The sequence below is a fragment of the Solanum stenotomum genome, chromosome 3, assembly GCF_019186545.1.
Source record: "Solanum stenotomum isolate F172 chromosome 3, ASM1918654v1, whole genome shotgun sequence".
NCBI lineage: Eukaryota > Viridiplantae > Streptophyta > Magnoliopsida > Solanales > Solanaceae > Solanum > Solanum stenotomum.
The window spans coordinates 16869824-16891764 of record NC_064284.1 but is presented as its reverse complement, the minus strand read 5'-3'; the positions used below and the strand labels follow the sequence as shown (position 1 = coordinate 16891764).

Sequence of the window (21941 nt, the reverse complement as noted above, 5' to 3'; positions counted from 1 at the left end):
AAAAAAAAAAAAAATTACCCTTGTTTTAGTATATAAAGTTTGACACCATCAAAGAGTCACTTCTTTCTTGATCAAGGCATTCAATCGAAAATAAGACAGTAAAACACTTTATTTTCAAAAAATGAAATAATTTTCTTAAGAGACATATACAATAAAAAGAACTTTGTTATTTTAAAACGATAGAACAAATAACTACGGAAGGAGATATGTAAAGGTTCAACCATTATGAATATTGACGATTTAGTCAATTTGAACATAAATTTAGACAAATTACTCATTTTTTAAAACTTCACACGTAGAATTTTTGTTGTGTGTTTATCATTTCCAACGAATTTGTAGTAAGAAAGATGTTAATGTCGGAATATGAAAGAGACAAAAAGTTAAAAGGAGAAAAAGGGGCAATTGGCGGATTGCACCCTTTTTCCTCAATTCTCACCAACTCCAATGACTTAAAACCGCGTTAATGTAGAAAAGTTTAAAGTGAAAAAGCCTAAAGGGTAGGGCTCTGTGTAATCCCAAATTTGATGCATTACAAGTCATCCTTTGGTCAAGCCTATGACATAAGCCCGACAAAAATTAATATGATTGAGGCCCAACCAATAATAGTTTTTTGAGGAGGCTCTATTTAATTTTTGACACTTGAATTTGTGGGACCTATTTTAACACTACACTCTCTCACCTTATTTTCTCCCAAATTCCCCTCTTTTTCCTCCAAAATATTTTTTAGCTCCTCTGTTTAATATTTCTCTCCTTTTCGCAGTTTTTTTTTATTTCTTTGTGCTCTTTATTAATTAATAACTTGATTAGCTCTTTCTTTCCCATTAATCATTTATGTCCCTTAACTAAATCAATTTAAAAAATTGCCACCTCTCAACCAATTCAACTAAAATATAATTATTCCTCGTTGCCTTAGAAAAAAATCTTTTAAATTTTTTATTTTACATCTCAAAAAATTGAATCAAATCCCTAGGATACCTTTAAAAGATAAATTTTGAATGAGAAATTCACACACACTTTATATTTGTATTAAGAAGTATTCACTCAATATCGAAAATCGAACTAAATAAAAATTTAGTCAAATTGAATGTTTTTTTTACTTCAATTTATTTTCTTTTTCTTTTTAAAAAATTGACATAATCAGTTTTGATTTCAAAGTAAAAATAAATCGAACAACCACCAAACTGATTATAAAAATATTTCTCTCTTTATATATATATATATATATATTTGTAATCTAGGTGTTACCTTTATATAAATTTAATTCTATTTTTCACTTTCTAGTTTGATTTGTAATTTTATTATGATGATTTTAAAAATTGATTTTATGTTCAAAATCACTTGTTTTTAGTCCTTTAATTATTCATTATTAGTTAATTCAACTGTCATCAATCAGAACTAATATTTTTTTAAAAAATTATATCGAGAAAAAGCTCACCAATGAGTAAGTGAGAGAATACCTATAAGTATTCTAAAATCACTCGTTCTTCAAATTTTTTTAGAAATATTTTGTACTTGGTGTTGCACTTATTATTGAAATTTAAGTTAAAAGTCTAAAAAAATCAACCAAAATATATATATAAATCAAGAAAAGAAGACTATAATTATAATGGAGTTCAATTTTTTAATCATATTAGCAATCACGGGAAACAAAGGCTAAAACTTGAATTGATATTAATTTACATATTTCTATTTGACTTTTGGAAAATAAAAATTTAAGACTATTAAAAAAAAAGGTAAAATACTTATTATGAGGAAAAGGGACGAATTTGAAAAAATGAAGGTGAGAGAGTGTGTGGTGTTTAACATGGAGGCCACAAATTCAAGTGTCAAAAATTGAATGGAGCCTCACACAACTATTGTTGGTTGGGCCTTAACCATATTAAAAATTTTCACATAAGCCCTCACACTTTTGGATTTACCTTTTTACGACATCCCAAAAAACGGGTCAAGTAGGAATAACAGACTTTCAATTAAATTGTCAGTTTGTTGAAGATGAGTTGCACATGACGTTTTAAATGAATTTCATACCTACATAAAAGAGAAAGAAAATGTTTTTTATGACATAAGTTCATATAATACACACGCATTTAGGCTCGATTATGTCACAGCTCGAAAGGGATAATAAGTCCCGTGACAACCTTCGTATGAATGCAAAGAATCTTGACTCAATTATCAGTCTTTAAAAGTTACAAAGCAAGAAGTTATTTGCTAGTGCAAAACTGTCCTATCATTTGTGTTTTTTACTTTTATGGACATAATCACGTGAAAAGATGCAAGACTATAAAATGGCAAAGAATATATATATATACAACACTGTAATTTGCATGGAAAAATGTTATGAAATCATATAATAAAGTTTTCGACGTAAGGAATACTCTGTTCACAAGACTTTGACTGAAAGCAAAGGACAGCATTGTGTGATCAAGTCAAATGATTTGTAAAGAGTAATGTAGGGAAGTAAATAATCTTTCATGGACAATAGGGAGTTTATAAAATTAGACTTCTCTTTTTTATGTTATGATGTGACAAAATTCACATATGAATCAAATTGACCAATTTACAAACTAAATGCAAATGAGGGAATGGACTTTTTTTTGTTTTTGATCCGTTATTCAGTACACATTGTAACCTGATTAAATTTAAATTCACGTTGAAAAATTAAATAAAAATAAAGTGCTCTTTGACAAAACAAATTTTACATTCAGGATTTGAAACATTTGATTATAGTTGGAGAAGTACTTAGTTACTACTCTTCCTTGACCCTTATTAGTGATGCGACTAATTTTCACAATAACAAGTAGACCTAAAGAATGACACAAAATTGAGGTAAAAAAATGAAATTCATAAGTATATCATCTAAAAAGTAAAGTATCTAAAAAAAAAGTAATGATGAAAAGGAGACAATGGAATGTGGAGAAGATATAGATGTATTGTTTTTGGACTGGTATCATACTTCCAAGATTCCATGGTACATCTTTTTCATTCTACTTTATGGTGTAAAAGGACACCAATACTTTTCATATCCACCTTATTAAGCAAAATATAACAACTACTCCACTTCTTAGAAAAATTAATTCTAAATTTTCTTTGATGATTAGTCCATTTTCACGGTTGTTCATATTAAGTGAATTGTTAGATTATTTTTTAAACCGAATTGTTGAATTTTTTCTTCATATTTATCCTTCTTCAATGGATTTCTTAATTACTTTACATTTCTAAGAGAATAATTTGGGAATAATCAATTAAAAGGTAATGACGAAAAGTAGCCTTTGATTTACATATTTAAATATTTTCTTTAGGAAGTGTGTCATAATTCATGTCTCAACAAATCACTTAGGGGTTGTTTGGTTTGAAGACAAGTTATGTTGGGATTAATGATGACATGATAAATAATGTTGGAATAAGTTATGATGAGATTAGTTATGTTGAATTTTATTTTTTATTGGTGGTTTGGTTTGTTAAATATGCATGATATAATTTCTAAGAGTAAGTTGTGTTTGCAAAAATGCCCTCTAAGAATAAGTTGTTTGTTTATAAAAGAAGATTTAAGGGGGGTAATTTTGTTATTTTACATTTTTATCTTGGGATAAGTTATCTCTGAATTAGTATTTCACCCACAAGTAGGGATAACTTATCACAATCATAATTATTAATCCTGGAATAAGTTATTCCACACTTTGTAACCAAATAAAGAATTGAGGGATACTAAAAAGTTATCCCAATTTTTTTTTTCTTTATCCATCACACCAAACAAGCCCCTAGTATGGACTAAAATAGGTACAGTAATACTATTAAATATTTGTAGGAAAAATATGTAAATCTCTAAATCAGTTAAAATAGAAAGTATGACAATTGATTAGGGATAGTTTAAGTAATTGTAAGCAATTTTAAAAAGCAAAAAAGAGAACACCATGGTACCTCGTCAAATTTTGAAGAGTTTTAAGCTGTATGAAGTGCAATAGCGACGCAATTAAAAAATATTTATGATCAGGTCTATTATAAATAAAATAGTTAGAAATAGCACTAAGTTACGTTAAAGTAGGTAAAAAGATTCATATTGATTGATGAATGAACGGAAAGTCTGCTTATATTAACTTGAAACAATTAATCCTCCTCATGTGATTCGGAACGAGGTAAATATATGTCATCTAAACCTAATTCAACTTCGAAAGATAATAGGAAGATTGCTCAAATTTATATAAGTTGACTATCACTTCATCAATGTCCAATCAATGTGCGATTTTTCTCCACTCTAACAAGTAAAAAGAATAAAAATAGTATAAAAACATCCTTATAATCTCTAAGGATGATTAAGTCAGTGTAGCAGATAGTATCTGATCATAAGGGATAATGAAGGATTGATTAATTTCTCCTCCCGACCCAACACATTTTCAATCTTGCTTATTAAATCAAACTTGTCTAGTACAATTTACATCTTCGGAGTAGTCATGATGACTTAATAAATGGTATAAAGTATGTAGAGGTGTGTGTGTTTTGTCTTAGAGGGGACAAGGCGTTGGGGATAAATACTCCAGCGTATATAACGGAGAAGCAGGCCCCCTATATGCTCTGTCTTACGGTCTACACCTTTCCCCTGCCTTTCACCCACCCCCCCTATATACTACCACCCCCACAATAACACATTCAAAAGCACCATTTATCAGAATGAAATCATCATTGTAATAATCATCATGCTGTTTTCATCTACTCCACTAACTACTTTTTATTTTAACAACTCATCATATTTCAATTTCCAAATCAATATTCAGTAAATTATATTGCTGAATCAATAGATGGATCGGAGGAGTAGCTTCCCGATTTGAGGGGAATGTTGTCTGGCTCGAAGTCATTATGTCTTCTCGATCATTTAAGTACTATAGATCGAACCAATCCAATTTATATTTTTAAATCTAGTGTAAATATATATGATCATGATGAGTTAGTGTCTTCGGACCAGGCTTCATTCCCCCCAATTTGGAAACCAAAATTTGCATTCCCTAATTGTCTCTCTGTCGGTGTGTGCTGCTGAAGACTCAGGTGATATTTCTTTTTTCTTTGAATTTGTGTAAAAGTGCATGTGTATTCGGATTTTTTCTTTCTTTTTTCAGTTTTTTGGGGATTTAATTGGCATGCAAAATCCGACAGGAATGTTGGAACAATAATGATATTTTGACCCCTTTTAGTCTAATTTGGGGCAGAATAGCTGTGATTTTCATTATTACTGTCTCTGCTCTTCTCTTTTTGTTTTTCTTCTTTTCAGATGCTAAATTCAACCCTAGTTATCATGGGTGTGTTATTTGTTTGTCTCTGTTTTCTACTAGATTTCATCATTCACCACTCATTAAAGGTCCCTCAAATATGATGACAAAAACCTTCTGGATCTATAACTACTAGTACCCTGATTTTGCTTTCATGCAATTTTCTATTCCTCCTTCCTCTCTACCTTTTAGGGTTTCTATGAGTTCCTCCATCTATCCAGAAAAGAGAGAACAATAAATAGGAATTTCATATACTCCCACCGTCTTATATTAGACATACACTTTCTCTTTTATGCGTTAATTAAGAAATCATTAATGAATAGATCAGTTTTACTATTTTGCCTTTTTTCATAATAATTAGCCTCTTGAACAAAAATGTTTTGATCTCTTCAAAGTTTGTTTATGATTCTAAAAGCCATATTAATTGTAAGGTTAAAATGAGAAAAAAATCAATCAATTTTATTCTGATTTAGTAACTGATCTAGTAATATAAGTTAAATTCTTTTAGTAAGATGCTCGTATAATATGGGACAGAGAAAGTATAAGGTAACTGGAGATGAGAATTAAGCTATGTTATTTGAACTTTACAAAAATATCTAATCAAAACGCATTTCAGATCCACCAAAATAGTGCATTTTTAGAGTATTTGGCAGGAATAATATAACATATCTGAAGAGTTGAGCAACGTCGTCAGAATTGGGTGGTTCTTTTGAGGACAGAAATCCTTATGAAGATCTGATCTTCTAATTTGTTATGTAATGTGAATGATGCAATATAGATAGACATACAATATTGTATTCCTTCTTATTTTTGTATTCATCAATTCTGCTCCCTCTTCTACTTGGATATTTTTATTGGATGCTTGCTCTATATTTTTTCATTCCTTACAAGATTTTTATCATATCTTTTTATTTTGTATTTGTTAAATCTATTTTTGAAAACGCTTTTCTTGAGCAGAGAATATTTCTTGAGAAGATGAGTAAACGTCACAATTAGTTTGAAAGAGTTGAAATGATTATTAAAGAATTAGGTAACCTCACACAAAATAAGGATAAGATCGACATACACTGACTACACTTATGAAATCACATTGGACAGTTGTTAGTGATCATCGATATCGTTATCAAGTCTTAGTTTCTCTAGTGTCTACCAACAGTAATGAAATTCTATGAGATGTAATTTGCATTTGGTATGCACATGCGATAGATAGATTGTATATATATATTAAAATCGTGTAAACTGTAGTGGAGGGTATCGTGCTTTGAAGATTTTATGGAACATAAATTAGACATACATTCTGCTGTATGGATTATAAACCTTTGATTATCTCTCATCTACATACGGTAGCTTTTCATTTTTGATAAACTATGTACAGCTTTTTCTGACTCTTTCTTAGCAAAATAGTCTCTACTTTTTTTGGTAAGCATTGTTTGGTTTTTCATTCCGGAGAAGAGATAAAACCAAAGAAAATTGGTATAATACATAAATATATATATAGCTAGTATTTATGTTTTCAATTTTAAATGTGTACAAGTAGACATTTAATCTAGACTTGTATAAAATTGAACAAGTAGACATATGCGCTCTACTTGAATGAAATAATTCACGTATAGAAACTCACGTAGAACACAAATTGTCATGTAGGATCATTACCGGACCTACCCTTGGGTATGGGGTGTCAAGCGACACCCCTTTGTCAGAAAAATACATTGTATATAGAGGTTAAATATTGGTTATATATATATATATAGACATATCTTAACACAAGTTAAATGTTTGTTCTAGTGGTTAACATGTTGTGAAAATAACTTGATGTTGTGTGTTCAAGTCCTAATAACCTTATAAAATTATATTTTTTACTGCAACCATTGACACCCTTTCGTGACACCCCTTAATGACAATCTTGATTCCGCTACTTTGTAGGACACATATGTTTATTTGTTTAATTTTTTACAAGATTAAGTTTCTACTTTTGCACACTAAATTACCATGACATATAAAAACCCATAGTAAAAATAAGGATAAGGGTCTGAAAAATACTCTAACCTTGGCTGATATTGTTGTTACGATACCAAATTTTATGGAGGACTTATTACCCCCTGAACTGTTTAATAGTATAATTTTTACCCACTGAACTATTTTATAGTGTATTTTAAAGGTATATATGTGCCCACGTGGACACATTACTATTTATAATTATGCATTATTTTTAATGTCCACATGGGCAAATATATATGTTTAAAATACGGTATTACATAGTCTAGGGGGGTAATAAGTTCTCATTAAAGTTTGGTATCATAACAGCAAATCGGCCAAAGTTGAGATATTTTTCAGACCCTTATCCCGTAAAAATAACTCGTTTAATTTTCCAAATATAAATGTTTCTACCTGAATTAGACGCATGCGTGTTTCTTCCTCCCCCATGAGATCTAAATTTTGCATATAACGTGATGTTTGACAATGTCATACTTGTATCAATGTAAACACTGGAATTGCTTTATTTTATAGTACTTTTTCCTGTCCCAGATTATTGTTATACTGCTTCTTAGATTATTAATTTAATTAATATCCAAAGCTTTATTAAAATAAATCAACAATATCTATTCAAAAAACATACGACAAGTACAAGTATATATTATAATATTTTTTTCATACCAATATGACGAAGGAATTAAGTAATATTCCTCTAGAAAACTATGTAAAAAAAAGTAATACAAGTTACAATAATTGATTATTCAAGATATTTTTAAAAAATATATGAAAAGAATTTACAATGCAAAGAAAAAGTGTCTTGAATCTCGAAATTGATCAAAAATAGTATTTCTTCCATCCAATTTTATGTGGTAACATTTGACTAGACAAGATGTTTAAGAAAAAAAAAGGAAGACATTTATGGTCTAAAACAATTTACAGATATTTTTATAATTGAAAATCAACTCATTAAAAATAAAAAAATATTATTAAAATTAAATTATTTTTAATTATAATAAGATAACATCTTTTGGAGCAAATTAAAAAGGAAAATAAGGAGGGAGTACTCTCTTATCTGTATGGTGTCCTGAAATATCCACAGAATTATTTTTAGCTGTAGCTTTGCATGATCAAATCAATAATAATAGTAGTATATCTGAGCTGGAATTGAAAGCTTCGGAAAGTGTGACAGAGTAATGTAAGTGAACTTGACAACTCACTGTTTTTTTTTCTTACTGTTTTACTCACTGTTTATTAGCAGAATGACTGCGTCGTTTGATGAGATGTATGCACGACCACAATGCTAGTATATTGATTAGTTAATCTAGATGGACATAAATATCGAAAAAATAAAAAATTGAATTGAACTAATTTGATTTTTTGATTTGGTGTCGATGTTATTTTTTTAAATTTTGATTCTTTAATTTTGGTGTAAGGTTCTCAGAACTTCGGTGCACCGAACAATTGAATTCTTATTAAAAAAATAATATATATATATACACAGTGGCGGAACTAGGATGTTCGCTAAAGGGGTTCGAAGTATAAAGTAATAAATACGTGAGATGGGAAAGAAAAATATTAATCTTAACTCGCTAAATTTAACTTGTCTTGTTATGCCGCGTTTAGGTTCTTCTTACTTTTTACCCTGCTCCATCGAGTTTTTTTTTTCAAATTCTTGTGCTATTTTTTTCTTTAAGTTTTGTCATGTTTTATTTTATTTTGATTTTTTTTATTAAAAAAATTCTAAATTACTGCCCTTTCAATCATATGTTACTATAAAAATCACAAAGATTTTTTAAAGGGGTAAATATTGACATATTTAGAAAATAAATAAATGACATCATCTTTTTTTAGTTCAATTAATTCAATTTACTAGGTTAGTCATTTGCCAAAAAACAAATGATCAATAAATCAAATAAGATTAGTTTAATTTTCATCACCTTAGAATAAAGTAGAAAAAAATACAATGAAATTAAAGAAAGAAAATTAAATTAAATAGATTTTGTTTAAAAAACTATTCACAATTTTTATATTTCTTCGTTCGGTTAAATTTAATTTACTTTAATATATATAAATATTTTTTCTAACTCAATTTAAAATTTAATAAAAATTTATCGTTTCTTCAATTTAGTACACATAAAGAGAACTATGTAGAAACACAATGAAAAATATAAATAAGAAGAATCTAAAAGAAAAAATTACAAAGAATGTGGCTAATAAATTTAAACAAAGACAAATTGAAAAAAAAGAAGAAAGAAATAGCATAAAAAGGAAATAATGAAAAATAAAAAGGATAATGCTTCACATTGAACCAATGAGACCTTTTCATTTGTTTGGGAATCTGGGCCCAAAACTTCTCAACCCTTTAAAGCATAAAAAAAGATGAAAAACACTAATGCGCTTGATGAGATTCGAACTCAACCCTTCCAGGCGGAACTTGAATCCCTTGACCATTACGCTATCCTTCTCTTTACTGTTGAGGGTGATCATTTTAATTAATATACCCATAAAACTAGAATTTGACCTTACATATACAGTGTAATTTTTTCGCGAGGGGGTTCGAGTGAAACCCCTCGGTTCCACGTAGCTCCGCCCTTGTATATATATATATGAACATTCTCTTAACTAAAAGTAAATTTTTTTACTAACAATCAAATCATTAATGAACAAAATCAAAGTAACAATAAATGTACAATTCAACTGCTGCTTCAAATATTAATTCTCAAGAGGAACTCACCAAATTATTTATCAATATACGTAATATAATGGCACCCGTCTTCGTACTTGTTTTTCTCTAAAAGTAGGTGTTGGCGCAATGTTCTTGATAAAGATAAATATAGTGTTTTTGTTAGCACAATAAATGTTACACGGCGAGACACGTCATTCCTTAACATAATTTTAAATTTTTAAGTATGTTATACTTTGATTTTGTCCTCGTTTTATTTTCTCATTCACACCAAAATACCAATTTAAAAACACCGAACTAAATCGAACCGAAGTAAAAAATATTGAACCGAACTGAATTAGTTTGGTTTGGTATATGGTGCAAACTATTCTAAAATCAAAAATTGAAAAGCTAAATCAAAATTTGTTAAAACATAACTGAAGAACCGAATATCTACCCCTATACCTAGCTACAGAGGACTGCATGCAACTAACCATCAACTACTTTGTATTCCTTATTCAAGGATTGTAATGGAATGATAGTTACATATTTATCTATAACAAAGATCATGAAATTAGAGTCTCGCTAAACTTGGGATATAAAATTGATTTTGAAATAAACTTGAGTTCTAATACAAATTTCAAACATCTAGCGAAAGGCCCACACCCAAAATGAGAAGGTCTGCCCTCCAGGCTATCACTTATCAGCTGACATAACTATACAAAGTGCAACATGTATTTGAATATCATGTCTCTTCTACAGTTTCAGGAAATAGCATGAACCTTGTAATAGTAAAACTAAACCTAGTATACACAGTAATATTTATTTTTAACATATTTGTAATATTATTTTTGCTGATTTGGCTGAAATTATTTCATTGAGAGCCTTTAGTTTTACGACAAACGTAAAATGGTAACGGAGAAAAATTGTTAGAGATCATTTAAATAGATATTTTTTGTGTATTATTGTTACGAGCATCACCGGGGTGAAGTAATAATGGAGTAATTGTGGTTTTTGAAATCGTATTAATTTTAAGAAAGGAGAAATTTAATTGTTTGTTTTGATGGTGATTGACTTAGAGAGATAACGGAGAATGTTCAAAAACATATACTCTGTCTCAATTAATGTGACACATTTTCGATATCGAGATTCAAACAAGCTTATTTTTATATCTTTTAAATATTTAGAATAGTCAATTATTGTGGCTTATATATTTTTTACTTAATTTGTAAATATGTAAATTTCATTTAAAAAAAATTAAAGAATTCATGTGCGAAATTCAATCAATCTTAAACTATTTGATTGTCAAAAAAATACAAAAGTGTTATATAAACTGAGACAGAAGGAATATAAGATTATTTCATGTATACTGTACATTTAATTAATTGGGAACTTTCACAAATAACCATTATAATAAACTTAATTATGCTTCATAGCTATAGTTTGCATATTTACAAGCTGCAACTACAGTTTAAGCTGTCTTGTTTGTATAATTCACGGGTCTGTATAATTTGCGGGTACATTTGTATAATTCAGTTATTTTTGTATAAACTCGAAATAATTAATTTATACAATTACAAACATTTGAAGTGTAAATAGTTATACAAATTATATTATACCGAATCACATTATACAAAAGTTATACAAATTATATTATACAAATTCCTCATTATACAAACATGCGAATTATACAAAACAAAAAAGTTTACCCACGTTATTATAGCTAAAAGTAGGTCGCGAATTGTAATCAAGGTAAATTATAGCTATGTTAACTAATTAACTAGTACATATTTACTTATACGCGTAATTTTCTCTAATTAATTAATATATTTTTCTTCTTGCTTTCGGTGATTTAACAAATAGTGATATATTTACGTGAGCCTCACACGCCTTTTATTGATCGTGGCTAGTTGTACTAAATTTTTCTCTAATATCTCTGCATATCCCAAAATAGTTTCTTTATGCAACTTTAACAATTTGTACATTAATCCGCATTTCGTTCTAAAATCGTTTCAATACCTAATTACGATTACCTAGAACACACAAACTTTGCTCTTCATACGAATCAGAAAGAAAAATATTCGAATCCGTTTAATAATCATCTTTAATATACAGTTAAAATGTTTGTAAACTTTCTCAAGCATAATATACATTATTGATCATGGTTTTAGGAAAACAATGATTCAATCTTTTTCATAGCATGCTTGTACCTATTTTAATTTTGAAGTAACACTTTTATTACTTCCAGCTCAGACTACGATAGCTTAACTACACCACTTAAAAACCAACTTGCAAACATTGAGAAGAATCCAACTAACGAAAATGACTCATAAATATCTAAGAAAATATCAGGAGCTACCAGATATTAGAAAGAATGACTATAGTGAAATATGTCTGTCTTTTCAATATGAACTTGAATTTAATCAAATCACAATTATTTTATTATTACTATTTTTATTATCTGCATTAAGTTGTGTACCCCGTGGTTATTTACTTGTACTTTGTATTTTTAGAACACAAATGGCAACCGCAGAATAACGAGCTATTAGGAGAAATTTCTCAAAATCCACTAACCAAAAATATCTGACTCTTCTTCTCTCTCCTTCAAACTCAAATCCTCTGCAAACTTGCCTGTTTTCCCCCTAAACTCTACCCGCCATTTCCGACCTCCCAAAACAATTATGCAATTCCAACAACTAATCACAAAAATAAATCACCGTTCTATCACCGCCGTCTCCGGCACGGTGGCCGGCGAATCATTCACCACCAACCACCACCACCACCACAACTTTCTCTATGAGAAAATCACCTTTCTATGTTGCTAATGGCTCCGAAGCATCTCTTTCATCTTTTCCGTTAATACCAGGTTCTACAATATTATCTACGCCTTCACATATCCCTTCCGATTTCAATTCCAGTTTGCCGCTACCGGATCCATACTCGAATTCTACTTTCCTTTTTCCTTCTGCTCCTGTTGTTGACGGAACCTTTGATTTCGTAACAATTTGTTTTATTTCCGGTCTTCTTCTTCTTTCTCTACTTTCGTTTGTGTTTATCTTCCATCTCCGTCTTAGATCTCGTCAATATCCGCATCTTAAACATTTCAATCCTCTGTGGACCGTCCGTTTACTCCTTGTTTTCTTCGCTATTCTTTGGGCGTTAAACGAAGTTTTCCGGCTAAATTTCATTCGCCGGAATTACATTCTCCCTTTCTTACCACCTCTAACCCTAAATCAACAAGCAAATTTGTGTAAAGTTCATGTGGTTCTCTCCGTGGGCTTATTTGAACCGGCGTTCTTAACCACCCTTCTTTTCTTAGTAAACGTGTCCATTAAGAAACAAAGTCCAAGTGGAATTTGGGCTGTTATCGTCGTCTGGCCGATTTGTTTACCTCTTTTGGTGCTTCAGATCCTTGCTGTGTTCTTCTCCCCATTGCAGAAGCATCTACCGATATACCTGCATTCTAGCTCCTTCGTTTCAACAGATATTTTGGGGAACCAGACGGTGCTCTGTACTTACCCTGTGTATAGTTCTATTTTGTTTGGGGGATTTACTGTTGCTTACTTGTTAGCCTTTGTAATTTCGTGTTGGAGAGTTATCTCCTTTGTAATTAACAGAAAAATTCAGGTACGGGTGAATTTGCTGGCGACTTCTTTCATGATTGCGTTGCCTTTGCAGATTCTGTGCTTAGTATCATTACCAATTCGGCCGCCGGATGACCCATTCCACTGTGTTTCCATGCTGGTGATGTTCTTAGCTGTTGTGTGGTGTATAACGGTTGGGGAGGTTACTTTGGTAATTAAGCCGATTGCAGATGCATTTGCCGCTGGTAGAGCAAGTAGCTGCCGTTTGAATCCCGGAACTACGTTAGGACATCCGAACGGTGATGGAGGAAGAATGGAAGGACGGAGTTAAAAAGCAATGAGAAGTGGCCATGATCGCCGGCGGAGGACATCATGGTCATTTTACTAATCAACAGAGGGCGTTATAGTTATTAGTTAGTATAGTTAATATGCCCTCTTTATGTAATTCTTAGAAATTAGTGTACCATATATGTAATTAGCAGCTTATGAAATAGCCAACTCTTCTCTTTCCCCTGTTACAGAGATTGTTTTCATACTGTAATGAGAAATATTGCTGGTTTATTATTGTTACAGATGAGCAACGATTTCATATTGCCGGTTTTTAGATATAAGTTTTTCATTGTATTTTAATTTAGAGAAACTTTCACATATAACCATTCAAAATAGCTTAATTACTCTTTATAACTATAATTTGATAATTACAATTTGTAGCAATATGTTATAGGGAGGAGAGAGGCGAGCGAGAGAGGGCAAAGAGTGGGAGAGAGGTGAATTGTATATGTATATTGGTTAGATAATTGCATATTATAATTTATTTATACATATGTATTTGTATATATGGCAAGCAAGATTGGGAGAGGGAGGAGAGAGGCGAGCGAGGAAGGGCAGAGAATGGGAGAGATGTGAATTATATATGTATATTGGTTAGATAATTGTATATTATATATATGCATTTGTATATACGCGATATTAGGAGAGGGAGGAGAGAGGTGAGCGAGATTGGGAGAGAGAGGCGAGCGATAAAGGGCAGAGAGTGGGAGAGAGGTGAGTTGTATATGTATATCAGTTAGATAATTATATTTTATATATATGTATTTGTATATTCTGGCGAATTATACATATACAAACCTGACTAATTATACAAACTCAAAGTTAGCCCACGTAATTGATGTATAATGTTAGTCGCAAGTGGTAATTATAGCAAACTATAATTATGATGAGCAATTAAGTAGTATAAATTTGCTTAATTGCATAATTTTCCCTTTAATTTAAACCAATTTCATACATTGCCACAATAATCAAGGACAAAATTCAATTTAACCCAAAAATATCTTTTACCGACATAGGTAATCGAGAGTTGACAGTCTGATATCACCTAGTAACGAATTTATTCAATACAGAAAGCAACCTAAATAAGATATATAACTTGGTTCAAATAATATAATGCCCATTATGGAAACCATAGGCTCACATTTAAGTGAAGGAAAAAATACTTGGACAGAGCAAACATATTTATTCCAAATAGAGAGAGTTTAAAATGATTATAATACACATTATGTTTAGATTTTAGTTATTTCTCTCTATATTTGTCGATTAGATTTGTATTTATTCGCTCAATATATTTAGCTCTGATACAAAGCAAATAGATACACAAATACAAAGTAAACTAATACATTGTATCACAAGTTTTTTTAAATAAATTTGTCATATTTGATGATTAGTCAATTTCTCACTATACTTGATAATTAGGGATCAAGTATCGCTATTTCTAAAAAAATTCCTGTGTATGAATGCTTGTAGTATCTGGGCCACCAACATCAAAATACATAAGGCCCATTTACAACGAGCATTGGTGGACTGCAATTATACTCTTTTTTTTTTGGTAAACAACACAAATCTCACTAGTTTAAGCTAATTATCCCTTTTTCCATGAATTTACAATATTACCAATTCTACCACAATTCACACCTTGAATACATGTATCTGGCGCATTTAGATACATATATATCGGATACATATTAATTAGATATATAATTAAGTGTATTTAAATAAGGAATGTAACTGAAAAAAATAAATTAAGGAGAAAATCAGGCATTTAAAAACTTTAGAAAATTTCAAATAATCAATTTTTTTTTGTGTATTTGACTATATATCTGAATTGCTCTACTATGTATTTGATACATAACTTCAATGATTAGATGTATCTAATATGTTCATTCTATGTATCTGAACTCTTCTTCTATGAATCTGATATAGTTTCTTTTATGTATCTCTCGCACTTTGTACTTTTTGCTTTTGTTCACGATCGGGTGTTGTATCAAATGATCACTCAACTGTATCATCACTGTAGTGAAGGATATCAATATGTACTTAATGATTAAATGTATTTGATCTCTTCATTTTGTGTATTTAAAATATTTTTCTATGTATCTGATATCTAATCGGAAAAATGTCTACTTTCAGTGGCTATGTAGTGGCTTCCTTCTTCGGTTTCCTCAATGCTATCGTTGCCTTAGTATTCTCCTATATGGGACATGCTTAAGTATTCTCCTATATGGAACTTGCTTAAGTTTTCTGTGAGACATACATTAATTAGTTGATTATATTTTATACAATTTCATTTGGTTTCAACATTGTTTGGAGACTCCAAATCAACTTTAGAAAACGTCAAATCTTGTTGGATAAAGTGGACAATTTGAGAAATTGATACAAATGCTCAATTTCACAGTTTCAGGATTAATGTTATCTCTATCGTTTTTTTTCAGTTTTAGATATACCTCTATCATGAGTAAATTGAGAACCCTCCAATTGATGGATATGCTTAACTTTTCTCCGATCTTGCTGGCATTTTTGTTGTACGACCATTGAAATCGGGACGATGCTAACCTTGTTGCTCGTGGAGTAGGTGGGGGTGGGGAGGAGAGATCATGTTGTTAGGGTTTTGCCCTGATTTTCTTTCCTTATTTGAAAGTTATTTTATTTCTTAAAGAAAAGTTAAAGTATTACAATAAATGTTTGAACTTTTTCTGAAAGGAAAATATAATTTTTTTTATTTGGTTTATTCTTTCCTTAGAGTAAAGGTTTGAAGATCTATAAATTGAACATCCATATTCTCATAGCACAACAATAACATTCACAATGTAGTCAATAAAGGATTTTGTTTATGGGGAGATTTCCCCTCAATAGTTTTTAATATTTTTTTTATTAGTTTTTCATATGTAGGCCGATTGGTTATACCAAATTAATAATATTATGTCTTTTCGTACAGTTTTATTTGTCATCTAATTTATCATCATATGATTTGCAAATCATAAGCTTCCGCAAGACGCCTTAATCTCCTTCATAACCCAACAAGTGGTATCAGAGCACATGGTTCAAAGATCCGATGGTTCAATGATCTAATGCTTGAATGAGATTGAAGACATACTCAAGTGGTTTCAAATCAATTTGTAACTAATTTGATGACAAAGAAGATTTTTGTCTAGCTACATGTGGAGAAACGATTAAAATCAAATTTTCAACATTCCTGTTACAACATCTTTGAAAATAAAAATAAAATATTTTTAAACAATTTTTAACTCATATATTTTAAACTTTATTTTTAAACCATGGCAAGCAGCAGTGATGAAGACTATGTGAAGAACGAAGATTATTATGCATGTGAAGAAGGTGAATCAAGTTTTGTCAAGAAAATTCAGCAAAAATGGGAGATTTGTTAGGGTTTTACCTTGATTTTCTTTCCTTATTTGAAAGTTATTTTATTTCTTAAAGAAAAATTAAAGTATTACAATAAATGCTTGAACTTTTTTTGAAAGAAAAATATAATTTTCTTCCATATTTGGTTTATTTTTTCCTTAGTATAAATGTTTGGCGATCTATAAATTAAACATCCCTATTCTCATAGTACAACAATAACATTCACAATGTAGTCAATAAAAAATTTTGTTTATGGGGAGATTTCCCCTCAATAGTTTTTAATAATTTATTTTTATTAATTTTTCATATGTAGGCTGATTGGTCATACCATATTAATAATATTATGTCTTTTAGTACAGTTTTATTTGTCATCTAATTTATCATCATATGATTTGCAAATTATAAGCTTTCGCATGACGCCTTAATCTCCTTTATAACCCAACACATGTTGCCTAAGGAGATTGGCAGCATGGGACTCTTGATGAGTGAGAAAGAAATTAATGTTAATGGATTGATATTTAAATATAAAGATAATTAATTAATCCAAATTTTAAGGGAGATGTGCATCTAATTATATTTTAAAATATATAGTATAAAATATTAAAAGTGGTAATATATGTAATTGTTTTAAAGTAGAGGTAATATTAATATATATGATAGTAATGTATGTCTAGTTAGGTAGTTTTTCCATTTTTTTTTTGGAAATTTTTCTTCAAAGGATTGACATAATATCCTGCTACACATATTCACCCATGCAATAATGATGAGCTCACTGTTTGAATAAATTAGCTTTTATTTCTTCATATATTTTAAATTTAGAAATCAAAATTTGGTTTTATAAAGTTGTGTTTGAACCTACATTTTTCTTTTAAAAATTTGAAATTTTGCGAGTGAAAGTCACAAAATCCGAAATTGATTTGAATAGTTTTTGGGAACTTAAAAATATTTGAAGATTAAATTTTCAAACAAATTCCTAAATATAAATCTCTAAAATCAATGATCAAACGCTCGAGAAAATATAATCTAGGTTAGAGCCTACAAATAATATTGGAGAATCTTGCGCAGCTAGCTAACTGCCCCATATCTATAAACAAATCACATGGATTTCAGTATCAATGTATTGGACCTTAATTTTTTTGTGGTGTTAAAATGCTTCTGGAAAAGGGATATAATTATTCTTCAATATAAGTGCTGTCTAGTTAGTCAACTTAATTCTTATTGTGAGGCTCCAAATTCCCCTTAACCAAAAACATAAAAGGGGAATCCATAATAATGTCATGTTTGCTAATTGAACTAGCTAAAGGTAGTTAGTTGACAAATCTCCAGTTTAAGCTTTCATTTGATGGAACTTTTCAATAGATTGGAATTTATAATCGGTGAATAGTTGGTGGCATAGGGGTTAGTTTTTGTAAAATTGTTAGTTTGACTTTTGGGAAGGAAAAAAAGGTAAAGGCTCAAATATTTTATCGGAACTTTGAGAAAAACCTCATTTATGACATTTGATAAAAATTTAGCTCATATTTGTCATTTTCATTTGAGAAAAAGGCTCGTACATGTCATTATTTGTTAACAGAAAATAATTTCGATTTTTCAAAACCATTTTTTACACGTGGTCAATTATGATTCAACCACGTTATTACTTATATTAATTTTCTTAAAAAGGAAAAAGGCTCAAATATGTCATCAAATTTTGACAAAAGGCTCATTTATTTCATCAATTAAAAAATTGGCTTTTCTATGTCATTTTAGTTGACAAATAATTGTATGGACGAGCCTTTTCTCAAACGAAAATGACATAGAGGAGCCAAACTTTTAACGGATACATAAATAAATTTTTAATGACATATTTAAACTTTTTCCCAAGAAAAAAAGCGAAATAACTATTAAATATAATTTTAAAACGGATGAAAACCATTTACGCCCCCCAACTCTTTCTTAGGGAAGGTTTGAAAATGGGGTGATAAATAAATTTTTAATGACATATTTAAACTTTTTCCCAAGAAAAAAAGCGAAATAACTATTAAATATAATTTTAAAACGGATGAAAACCATTTAAGCCCCCCAACTCTTTCTTAGGGAAGGTTTGAAAATGGGGTGGAAACAATTAACTTGACATATTGTATCTGTGTCAAACACACCTTTTGTCCTTATAAATTTACCTGCAAAGTCGCTCTTAATTTCTATTGGACAATTAGTTATTTAATTTATTCCAAAGAAGTAGGAGACACGCATGCANTCAATTTTTCAAAACCATTTTTTACACGTGGTCAATTTTGATTCGACCACGTTATTACTTATATTAATTTTCTTAAAAGGAAAAAGGCTCAAATATGTCATCAAATTTTGAGAAAAGGCTCATTTATTCCATCAATTAAAAATTTGGTTTCTCTATGTCATTTCAGTTGACAAATAATTGTATGAACGAGCCTTTTCTTAAACGAAAATGGCATAGACGAGCCAAACTTTTAACGGATACATAAATAAATTTTTAATGACATATTTTTCTCAAGAAAAAAAAGCGAAATATTAAATATAATTTTAAAACGGATGAAAACCATTTACGCCCCCCAACTCTTTCTTAGGGAAGGTTTGAAAATGGGGTGGAAACAATTAACTTGACATATTGTATCTGTGTCAAACACACCTTTTGTCCTTATAAATTTACCTGCAAAGTCGCTCTTAATTTCTATTGGACAATTAGTTATTTAATTTATTCCAAAGAAGTAGGAGACACGCATGCAACACATTGTATAGGGCAATTTCCCATATTATAGTAGGGTTACTATTTAACACGTGAGATTAAAGATTACGATAAATACATTGAAACTAACCATTATATTTACATAATATATTCTACACTCAAACTCTATTAAAATACTACCACGCCCTCCATAAGATAAGACGAATTGAATTTGTCATTTGACCGCAGAGTTTTTATTTTTTGTATTGTTATTTCATCCTTCTAGCTCTTTTTCTTATACAATCCTAAAAATTACAAATATAATTTAAATCTTATACTATGTGATTTATGTAAGTTATATTAAATTATATCTAACAAAAAAAAATATTTAAATTCGAATATTTTTGGCGAGATGTATGCTCAAACATAAATTTAACTTTATTTAAAACTTGAGAAATTTTAATAGTTTAGTTGGCTGGCCATTTGAATTTCCACCTTATAGGTGAGAGTTTGATTCCCCACATTGTAATTCTCTCTCCATTTTCCTTCCCCACACCCATTTTAAAAAAAAAATTAAAACTTTTAAAAAATTAATTAATATGAAAATATAGAGGAAAACTACCTTCAAGTTTAACGGTAACGTATGTACTTATTTTTATTTGTCAGATAATATATTTATACCTTGTCAATATAAGATTTATAATTTTTCTATAAAACCATTTAGCTTTAATTTGAATTCGGGGGAGATTCACGAGGTAAAGCATGCATAATAAAATACATGTATCTACTGATTCAATTTTAAATAAATTTAAATATCCACTAAGATTAAAGAAATGTAATTTCAAGTGATACCGCACCTTCCTGTTTGCTGTAAAAAATAGTTCTTATCTGTATCTGAGTCGGCAATTGGGAGAAGTCAGCAACACGCTTTAATTCTTTGTACACAATTGACATATTCTTCTCCCATTTTTGCTTCCATAAATACCCACCATATCCTCAATTCAACAATTCTCTCATCTCTCAAATTCATCCTCTGTTGTAAACACAAACTCTCAATTCTTTTGAAGCAAATTTTATTTAATTTCAAAAAAATGGGGATCGGACACAAACACCATCCTCATTTCAAATTTCATGTTCAACTGCATCTGCCTAGTTTTCATCATCATGAAAATAAAATCGAGGAATTCAGGGAACTCCCAAAAGGTTGCGTTGCGGTGATGGTGGGTCAAGGAGAGGAGCAGCAGAGGTTTGTTGTACCAGTGATGCACATCAATCATCCTCTGTTCGTCCAATTGCTGAAAGGAGCAGAGGATGAAGTAGAATTTCATCACGATGGTCCTATCAATGTTCCTTGTCATGTCGAGGAGTTTCGCCATGTTGAGGATATTATACAACATCATAATAATAATAATCATCACTTGTGGTGCTTCAAGGCCTGATCTTTATTTTATGTGTATCAGGATGAAACTAGTAGTCCACATCTAGATTCGATTGAATTTACTAGATTTTATTAAAAATTATAATTATGTTGATAAATAGATATCAAATTCAAACTTTAATTGTGTAAAAATTCAGAATTCTTAAAATTGAAATCCTAATTTTGGCTTTAATGTGTATGCGTATATAAAGTTGCTTGGCTTTTTTCTTGTTTTTAGGTCCCATCAATATCCCTTTTCTCTTTTCATTTTGTTGATGAGATGTAATATGTGTGTCCAAGATGAGGATGATCATAATTGAATGACAAAAAAAAAGACAAAATTGATGAAAATTGAAGATTAAACTTTATAGTCCAACTGAAATTAAAAAACTTTGAATACTGCAAAGAAAAAATAATTATAGCTAGGAATTGTCACCCGAATTTGAATATTCTAAATAAAACTTATGAGTCCGATTTTACAATTTACAAGCCGTGAAGTATATGGACGTCTAAATTAACGGAATTTCAGCTCACATCAATTCCCGTTATGAAATAAACATGATATCAGCTCTAAGCAATTAATATTTTTTTGGGGGATATTAAATCTTCCTTAGTTAATACTTGAACTACAAGTTAAATTACAACATAATTTTATCGTTGATGTTTATGA

The 21941-nt window shown here is 29.9% G+C and overlaps 2 protein-coding genes and 1 long non-coding RNA gene across 3 annotated transcripts; all 3 read left to right on the top strand.

Moving 5' to 3' along the window:
- The first annotated feature begins 4615 nt into the window (after window positions 1–4615).
- Window positions 4616–6599, top strand: LOC125859533 (uncharacterized). The gene is made up of 2 exons (XR_007445781.1): window positions 4616–5037; window positions 6216–6599. It is a non-coding gene; the product is annotated as an uncharacterized LOC125859533 (long non-coding RNA).
- Window positions 6600–12425: 5826 nt separating this feature from the next.
- On the top strand, window positions 12426–14048 carry LOC125859523 (uncharacterized). Its single transcript, XM_049539292.1, has one exon. It carries the CDS (start codon window positions 12691–12693, stop codon window positions 13807–13809), a length of 1119 nt encoding a protein of 372 aa, XP_049395249.1. The 5' UTR covers window positions 12426–12690; the 3' UTR covers window positions 13810–14048.
- Window positions 14049–20835: 6787 nt separating this feature from the next.
- On the top strand, window positions 20836–21299 carry LOC125859532 (auxin-responsive protein SAUR32-like). Its single transcript, XM_049539301.1, has one exon. It carries the CDS (start codon window positions 20946–20948, stop codon window positions 21291–21293), a length of 348 nt encoding a protein of 115 aa, XP_049395258.1. The 5' UTR covers window positions 20836–20945; the 3' UTR covers window positions 21294–21299.
- The last annotated feature ends 642 nt before the right edge of the window (window positions 21300–21941 follow it).

Bases quoted from the DNA above. Each gene is read 5' to 3' on its own strand.
- LOC125859523 (XM_049539292.1), top strand. From the start codon at position 12,691: ATGAGAAAATCACCTTTCTATGTTGCTAATGGCTCCGAAGCATCTCTT.
- LOC125859532 (XM_049539301.1), top strand. From the start codon at position 20,946: ATGGGGATCGGACACAAACACCATCCTCATTTCAAATTTCATGTTCAA.